At 40.7% G+C, this 9,455-nt stretch overlaps 1 protein-coding gene across 2 annotated transcripts; it reads right to left on the minus strand.

The window, feature by feature from the left end:
• Positions 1 to 364: 364 nt before the first annotated feature.
• On the minus strand, positions 365 to 9,103 carry LOC117557034 (G2/M phase-specific E3 ubiquitin-protein ligase-like). 2 transcript variants are annotated; one of them, XM_034232709.1, is made up of 7 exons: positions 8,693 to 9,103; positions 6,953 to 7,165; positions 6,601 to 6,690; positions 3,253 to 3,578; positions 2,932 to 3,107; positions 2,626 to 2,798; positions 365 to 784 (listed from the first exon to the last, which is right to left on the minus strand). In XM_034232709.1, the coding sequence occupies exons 1-7, from the start codon at positions 9,097 to 9,099 to the stop codon at positions 712 to 714; spliced, it is 1,458 nt and encodes a 485-aa protein (XP_034088600.1). In that variant the 5' UTR covers positions 9,100 to 9,103; the 3' UTR covers positions 365 to 711. The 2 variants fall into 2 exon arrangements, with proteins under 2 accessions (XP_034088600.1, XP_034088601.1); XM_034232710.1 differs by lacking the exon at positions 6,601 to 6,690.
• Between the last annotated feature and the right edge of the window lie 352 nt (positions 9,104 to 9,455).

Genomic DNA, 9,455 nt, shown 5'->3' on the forward strand with positions numbered 1-9,455 from the left:
TTTTGTCGCTGCTTTTAATTGAACTATTCATATCTTAGACTGCACTGTAACTTTTATCCATGTACTTTTTTCTTTTAATGTTTAATTGACAGCACTGTAACTTTTATCCATGTATTTTTTTCTTTTAATGTTTATTTTATTAGCTTTTCTTTTTAATGACTGATTTTAAATGCCATTTTCTTAATCTCTTTCATTTTTTGTAAAGCACTTTGAATCGCCTTGTGTTGAAAAGTGCTATATAAATAAACTTGCCTTGCCTTGCCTTGCCTTGCCTTGCCTTGCCTTGCCTTGCCTTGCCTTGCCTTGCCTTGCCTTTATTGAACTTTCTCAAAATCTGAACTGTACTTTAAAAGATGTTGGCACCTTAATGTTTTAAGAAATGGGTATTTTCCCAGCAAAACACTGTGGAATGATATCCACAATAAAAACGTGTAGTAACTATTTGGGATTTTTTGAACTACAATGTATTTATTTGAGTGTGAACTTGACCTTTGAACAGAATACTGAGATGGAGGCCTGCCCATGAATTAAGCTATGCCGAAACCCTGGGTATTGCCCAGTGCACAGTCCATATTTTCCTGGAAGTCTATGTAAGAGCTGTGCAGTGGCAACTTCAAACAGTTGATGCAGGTGTTTGCAATGGGAAGTTTAGAAGTGGTTCCTGAGTCATAATTTTGGTGAAGAAATTCAATTGAAGGTGGTGGATCAAAGTCAATTGGTGGAACAGTATTGGCTCCAGTGGCAAAGGCGAGAATTGTCCTCAGCTTCTGTGTTCCCTCTTGAGCTAGAGAAAAGTCAATACATCGGAAATTAGAAAGAACACAAACAAACAAAAAAACCACTGCACTTAACTGATACGTCAAGATGCAGTGCATTGTTCATTACAAGCGAGAAGATATTTCAGTTCATACAAGAAACGCTTTAAACAAATATACATTAACCTTCTGCATCTGTAAGGTAGTCTCTCCAGAAAGGAACAACAACTTATTCAGCACTCCTTCTATTGCTGCCAACTGTAGATAGGCGGATGGTGAAGAGGCTGTCAAGCAGGTCTGCTGTGAGGTTTGTAGGAGACCAGCATAGAAGGGGGTGAAAACTCTCCGGGTGAGCTTGGATTTTGTCCAGCACACCAAGTGTTCTCAGTCCATCCCGAAATCTGAGTAAAAATCACACTTGCTTTTTAAAGTGTTTTGATTGGCGACTTAAGTTTGAACTAAGAAGCTTTTACATCTTCACATGTAGTCCTTTTTAAACGTCATGGCAAGGAAAAATGACTTGCTTAGATGCTGTTCAAACAGGAGAAAAATACATGTGTGTATGTACGCGTGCGGGGAGGGTTTACTAGACCCTCCAGAAAAATGCAATTCTGTGATCGCAGAATTTACCGCATAATCCCCGCATTTTTCCACACAAAGTTGAGAAAAAAAAAAGTTAACTCGTCTTGACGTGAAGTAGTGATGATGATGATGATGATGTAGATTACGTGACGTCATCAGCTCGTGCATCACAGAAGGTAAACAACACCGTAGTTAGATTACGTTCACTACGTGTGGAACTCACACGAGAGAGAAAACACCAAGATGAAAACATCTAATCCATCTCATTTACCGACGAACATTTCTGCTAAAGACCGGGCAAAGCAGTTCCCCGATGTCTTGCACAAAAGTGGGGGGAAACTATTCTGCACCCCGTGCAACTGTGTGTTGGAGCATAAGAGAACATCGACGGTGACGAGCCACTTTGATTCATTCAAACATTTGAAAATGCTTTCTGCTGCTGCGGACAAGAAAGCCAAACAACTCACGTTCACCGAGGCATCAACCTCCAAAACCCTTTCGAGGGCTACAAGAAGCCTACAAGATTGAAGCTGGTCAGATAACGAACGAGTAAATGAAAACAGAATGGGGCGGAGAAGTGTGTGTGTGTGTGTGTGTGTGTGTGTGTGTGTGTGTGTGTGTGTGTGTGTGTGTGTGTGTGTGTGTGTGTGTGGTGTGTGTGTGTGTGTGTGTGTGTGAGTGTGTGTGTGTGTGTGTGTGTGTGATTAAAATAGCCCAATTGCTTTTACAATAAATAAACATTGAATGTGTTTAATTGAATAGTAAAGGGGTTTAACGTTAGTGGCAGGTTGTGTGTGAGAGAGAATAAATAAATAGCCCAATATTTAAAAAAAAAGATTTAGCATATTTTGCAACTTCCCACAATTTCACCGCATAAAATCACATAAAAACCCTGCATGTTTAATCGCATAATCAAGGGTTTTTGCCCGCGTTTTTCTGGAGGGTCTAGTTTACAGTATTTTTGCTCCAACACACAACCCAAACCCACAACTACTTTGTACAACAACTTTTTAAATGGCTAGAAGCGTTCGCACCACAACCACCTGGCATTTAGTTTTAGCCTGGCTCGAAGCGTTCGCACCACAACCACCTGGCATTTAGTTTTAGCCTATGTGACACGATGATGTAACATAATACTGTCATGTGGCTTATATACGGTGCGGTTTAGTCGGGAAATTACTGCATACACTTCAACAGAAATGGCCGACAGAAAACCCTGAACACAATGCAATCTTCATGGGTTTCAATTCCTTATTGGAGAGGCAAAAAACTGAGGATAAAAATGTACCTCTCAAAAGGACCATGCACTCTGTGTATCACTTGGAACATCAGGATGTCATCTACAAGCAGATTCTTGTCTTCCAACCTCCGCAGCGGCCTCACGCAGCCAGCATTGGCCAAATACTCCTCAAGTGGTTCCGTTGTTGCTAGCAGATCTTCCAATGATTTACCCTCCGTGACCTTCCAATACATACAAAAAAACAACATTTGAAAGCGCCAACATTTCAACATATTCCCCTCTGCACTAGCTACTAGTGTAGAAACAGACACACTTACAGCACAACATAGTCTAAAACTGAGGAAAATAAATTACCCTCTTAATTTTTTCGTGCAGGTCAATATCCGCAACATCTTCCAACACTGGCTTAGCCAATTCTGGGCCATCAACAAGGCAAGAGAAGAGAGTTGGGGACAGAAAGCCTGCGGGAGAACCGCCATTGCTTACTGCAATGGCCCTGCCTGCAATAAAGTACCGGTCCTCTCTCAAGGCTAGAAGAAATGAAAATTATTATATATTTGACAATGCATGCGTATAAAGACTTGAAAAATGCCTGTAAGATCATATAAAACAGTGATATACATGTAATAAATGGTTATCTGGAGTTTATCATATGAGATTACAATCAATACATACCAGTACTGTCAAAGGCCAAGTTCAGTTTGCCTTCTTCTCCCTCAAACATCGGAGATTTGGGCAAAGCTTCCATTAGAAGTCTTAGAAACTCTCTTCTTGGTCCACCCAAGTCCACAGCCTCTTCAGGTACTCCCATATCATCAGAAAACCTGACAGAAATAGTGTGACATGGATCGTATGTCCCTCGTTTAAAACCCCTGATGGCTCCATCCAGGACTGTGGATCGGTTGATGTTGAACTTGCATTTCTTCTGATGATTTATTTTTGTTGCAAGATCTTGCAAAATATCTCTCACCGGCACCAAACATCCCGTAGCCATCCTGGAACTAGCAAGATAAATAAAAGTTAGGGCACACACACTAGTTTTAAGCAAGTGGCATTATGTGTGTGTGTTGACCAGTGTTTTTGCATGCCCTCCGAGATCTTTTTTGAACTAACCTTTCACTCTGCAGGCTTGCTAGTATAGCCTGGTTCAATTCCTCATCAGAAGACTCGTCAGACAATGCAGACATTATTGTAAGGTAGCTATCATAGATTGCTGATTGGTGGTGTGTTGAGGTAGAGCAGGGGTGGGGAAACTCCGGCCCCCGGGCCGTATACGGCCCGCGAGACCATTTGGTGCGGCCCTCGAGGTAATTTATAAACACGCAAAAAAGAAAAAAATTAAAGAAATCTAGACCGCAAAAACATTAAACAAGCGAGTGACTGTTTTTCCTGGCCAAGGTCAGGGTCCTTGAACACAACACGAGCCTAACGTGTCATCACGTGGTATATATCTTCTTGTCTGACAGGGGTGCAGTTCTGACGGAGAGCACCAGAACGCCGCTCCGGCCAAAAATTGCAGTACCCATAAGGAGCCGTACACATGCTGCAGTTTTTGCGTGGCTGTGTCTTTAGTTGAAAGGCCAGTGGCGATCTGCTCATCTGTCATACTGATCATACAGTCAATAACTTTGTTGTTATTAGCATCTGGTTAGCTAGCTATGCTAACGAATATAAGAAGCTTTTTCTACAACCAGTGAGGTAAAGGCACATCTTTATATGATCATTATAGTTATAAAAAAACAAGAGAATAAAGTAAAGAGGTATAAAATACTATATGACAGTAAAAAAAGTTGTTATTAATAAACAAGAATACAGTTTGAAAGGAGAGTGATTTGTAAAATATCCATAAAGAAAAATAAATCTGCTTCCAGTTCTGTTTCATCTGGGTGTTGAGAGATGTATCCATAGATCTCCTAATGTTGCTCTCAAAGTGCACCAGATTGATGCTTTTAACTTCAACATTTAAAAACAAATCTTCCCGGGGGAGCATGCCCCCGGTCCCCCCTAGAGGAGGTGAGGTCCCCCCCCCCCACTTAAATCATGTCCACATGGATAGGAAACTAAATACATTTGCACACATCTTGTGTCCATATCTTTCTGTTTGGGTGGTCATGCTACAACCGTGCACGTGCATGCATGCGCGAGTCATGGTGAGATATCTGGATTAAGAGGTTGCTTTTTCTTTGCACAGAATGAAAGAAAGGCCAAATGAATGGGCTGTGATTTTTGTTTTTTTAAGCAGAGGTCAATCATTTGTACGGCCCTCGGAGGATGTTGAAAAAATTGAAATGGCCCTTGAGAGGAAAAAGGTTCCCCACCCCTGAGGTAGAGGGTAACACAGGACAATGGCTTGCTGGAGTGCTGCCCGGAGCTGGATCAACAGAAGTTGTTCCTCCAAATGATGATGTAGAAGGCTGACTGCTGGAAGGGTAGCTTTCCAGTGAGCATACTGGCAGTTGAGTAGAATAACTGCTCGCGGATGTGTTGCTGTGGTAGGGTGAGATACTGCTTTGGTAGGTCAAGGCAGGAGTTTGAGTGAATGACGCTCCACACCCAAGTGATGAGGCAAAAGGTTGAACTGCAGAAGTACAGTTTGGTGGGGAGGCAGTCATTGGACTGTTGAAACTGTCTGAAGATGCATTTGACTGTCTATCTCGTGGTCGAAATGAGGAGCGCAGCTGCCTTGCTGAACCAGTGTTTTCCGCACAATTGTTGTCCTCACTGCTATAGCCTGTAACCTCATCCTTGGAAAGACATAAAAATAAATTTCAGATATACTACATTTCAACTGTACACTGAAGAGTATCTGGAAACACTTGGATTAATGATTATATTGCTAACAATTACTTTTACTGTTGTTAGAAATTAAAATCAATGTTGATATGGCGTAATTTGAATTAAATACACTATTTAATTTAAATCAGTTTTATTCTGAAAAACCGGAAGTTCACTAACTATTAACTTAATACTTTTATTCTGAAAATTATTCACTTCCGGTTAGCATGCGGCAAAATGCTGCATTTTCAAACCGTGAATTAAAGGTGAAATTACATGTGATGTTGCACACTGGGTTTAGCACTCATTTATTACCGCTGAATAACGTTTATTAGGGAATGTTTAAATAACCACAGACACCAGAATTATATAATTTAACAACAGAAAAAGGCAGAAATTGCATTGGACCCGCCCCCGACGACGCCGGCCAATAGGAAAAGACCTCCGATGACAACAGGAAGAGCAAGCCAATAATTGACCTCTTCCACCTGCTGACTTGGACTGACCGGGCGGATGAGGAGAGTGCCTCCACTCGCACATTTCATTTGTACACCACCGCATCTTTTGTGTAATTAAATGCTGTTAACTTTTATAAGCTTCCCTTGACTCTTTTCAGTCTCTCCTGCCTTCGGGGTTCTAGAATACACTAACACTGTCCATGCTTTAAAAGTGACATCTCCCGACGAGTACCAGTATCCCCTTCTATTATTAGCTCTGTTAGTCCAACTAGGCAGCTGCTAATTAAGTCAATTTCTGTGCTTGGATATACTGTAACATTTAAAACGGGCATTCCAACTCTGCATTAGTCTATAGAAGTACAAAAATAAATAAACACATAGCTAGTAAACATTTTCATGACTACAAAGCTGAAATTAAAGTTCAAGAAGAACATACATTTCAAATGTCAGAGGTAACTGACAACATTTAATCTTCAGGCATGTTTATACACCGATTATGGGTTATTATTTTTACAATGTTCTGCAGGTTAATTCAAATGTGATATCACATACCAAAATTGACTTTGATGGTCTTGCCCAGAGACACAACGACATGCTGACTGCAGTGGGGTCATCAGACCCCACTGCAGTCAGCATGTCGTTGTGTCTCTGGGCAAGACACTTCACCCCAAATTGCTCCTGTGGGGATTGCCCACAGTATTGAGTATGTAAGTCGCTTTGGATAAAAGCGTCTAACAAGTGACATGTAATGTAATGTAATGTAATGATGTATAGGGCTTTCGATTTATACACTTTATGTATGAGATTTGCATCCAGTTCCTGTCCAGCACGCAGTTTTGGCTTGATCAATCTGTTGCCACATGCCATCAGAAGCTCTAGGCTGAAAAGCAGTGGGTAAAATGACAAAAGGTTAAAAAAAACGCACAAGACACATTGAAACGGATCCTCTGACAGTCTGTTTTCCATTTCCTCTTTGATGATGGCAGTCAGAAAAATAAATGAGAACGAACATAAGCAATGCCACAAAATCAAATGTACTAGTATGAATAACTGGCTTAATAGGTTAGGTCCTTTTTTCATTTGAATATAATCACTATATCACAGTTTGGACTGGGACTGGATGATTACATTAAAGTGCTTACCTCACATCAGCTGAGAGTTTTTCTCCAAAGGCATCCCTAATTTGATCAGTGACAGTCCTGTGGTCCCAGGATTTCTGGAATTCAAATCCATTCAATATATGTCCTTGTTCATGCAACTGTTGCTTTGTCCGAAGCTTTATGACGGCAGTGCTGGATGGTCCCGGAAGAAGGATGATGTCTTTGTTGAAAGTCTCATGATAAACTGTTTTGGCCCTACAAAACAAAGCAGATTTTTTATTTTATATTCATTAAAAGATAATAATAATACATTACATTTATAAAGCGCTTTTCCTGGTGCTCAAAGCGATATATCATATATCATAAATAAAGTGTTGTCTTTCTACTGAAAGACAAAACTAGACGGAGCTGGAATACATTAATTATCTTCTTAACTTACAATACAGAAGTGTGTCAGCAATGTGTCCTCACCTGCTCTGTAATGCTTTAGATATTGACCCATACACAACATAGACTTCGATTAACCTCTTCTAGCAAGATTAAGTTCATCAATATGTATGCTGTCCGCTAGCAAGGGAAATGATTTCACATTCCCCACCTTAAACAGATTGGGGACTAATCAACAGCATAGCAAGCTAAAAACATTAGCGTGATAGTTAGAAATATGTAAACTTAAACATTCATCCAACATTTAGTAACGTTAGTTCATCAAGTTGTAGCTCAATATTACAGTAGCATACTTGTCATTGTCCATGGAATTTAAAAGCGTGTGAAGAAAAAAATACTTCAATTTTCTACACATCTCGATTGACATGTCTACAAGTGTTACACAGTTATATTAGTTGTCATTGTATTAATCGGAAATAAAAGCCTTTAAGGTCTATTCAAGGCTTTTATTGTCATGCGTACATAGCTACAGGGTAGTTCTGTCGATGAAAATCTTAGGTCACAGGCTCCTCCAACAGAGCAACACAATAACACAGATACAATAGAGCAGTGTTTCTCAAACTTTTTCATACCAAGGACCACTTAACCAATAAAAAAAACACTCGCGGACCACCTAACTCCACAAATATCCCAAGGCAAGTTTATGTATATAGCACTTTTCAACACAAGGCAATTCAAAGTGCAAAACACATCGTTTTTCTAGAACAGATTATAAATCGCCTGAAAATGGTACAAACAAGTGACAACATGTGTGACGAAGGTGTTGCCCTGGGCTTTATCATGCAATAGAAATTAAGCTTGTTCCATTGCGGAGATATTCCCGCGAGAGTGCGGAAAACTTAAATGTATTTATTTACCACACTTTGAGAAGCACTGCAATAGAGCAACTAAACACAATAAAATAGTGCCATAAGAGTATACAAGTGATACATAATTAGTAATTTATACACAGGTGAATGTTATGGATATTCTTAGTTCAGGTGTTTAACAGTCTTATGGCCTGTCGGATGAAACTGTCCCAGAGTCTGGTGGTCATACACACATTGGTGTGATTATGTGGGTAGAGCAGAGACAGACACGTTGTTTTCAAGGGAAAACACTGCTGTTCCACGGACAATATTGTTATAAAACACCTAAAAAAACCTGCCTCAGCGGCCTTGAAACTTTGGCACCCCGCTGAACGCGCCCGAGCGACGCGCCTCACGTTTACCAGGCGGTAAAGATGCAGCATGTGTACGGCCACTTAGCATGCTAAAGTGTGTTGCTAAATAAGCAAACATACATTTCGAGAAGATTGACAACTTCCATTTAAGTTACAATGTACGTTGTTCTCACCTTTTCCTTGGTCGCGAGTTCCACTTCCCAAAGTGGAGCTGAGTTTGGTATCTCAAAGATCCTCCAGTTTGTCCTCCTTCATCTGCTTGGCCTGCCGAAGCGACTTGGGAGTTGGCAGGTCTGAAAGGTTCTCTCAGCTCACTCTCCACCGCGCTGTGAGAAACGTGCTGCTCCTGTGCCTGTGAGCCTGTCCTCTGCCGCTCAAGGGACGATGACAGGGATGTGACAGTTTCAGGGGTTGACAAAATGTTCCTTAAAACCCCTAATGCTTGCTGCAATCTACGCGATTCATCTCCCTCCATCATGTTATGTTGATTTGAAATCAGAAGTTCTGAACATGAGCCCGCCCCGCTCGACCTTCTGAGCCAATCACAGCGCAAGAATGACCTGCCTTCCGTTTCAACCATACTCCTTCCGTTTCCACTATACTTTCTCTCTCACATACATACATTCTTCTCTTGCATACATATATTATCTTCACACATACATACATTCTTCTCTTGCATACATATATTCTCTTCAGACATGCATATTATAAAATATATGTATGTAAAAGGAGAATGTATGTATGCAAGAGTGAAAATATATGTATGTAAAAGGAGAATGTATGTGCGTGAGAGGACCAGTATGAATTACGGCTTGTACGGCCCCTCATACGCACCAGTTACGTCTATTGTTGTTGTTAGCATCTGTTGCTAGCTAGCGGCGCTAACGGATATAATGAGCTGTCAACAAGATGGAGCAGAGTCCTCTCCTGTCAGAC

Source organism: Gymnodraco acuticeps, unplaced genomic scaffold (genome assembly GCF_902827175.1).
Source record: "Gymnodraco acuticeps unplaced genomic scaffold, fGymAcu1.1, whole genome shotgun sequence".
NCBI classification, from domain to species: Eukaryota; Metazoa; Chordata; class Actinopteri; order Perciformes; family Bathydraconidae; genus Gymnodraco; species Gymnodraco acuticeps.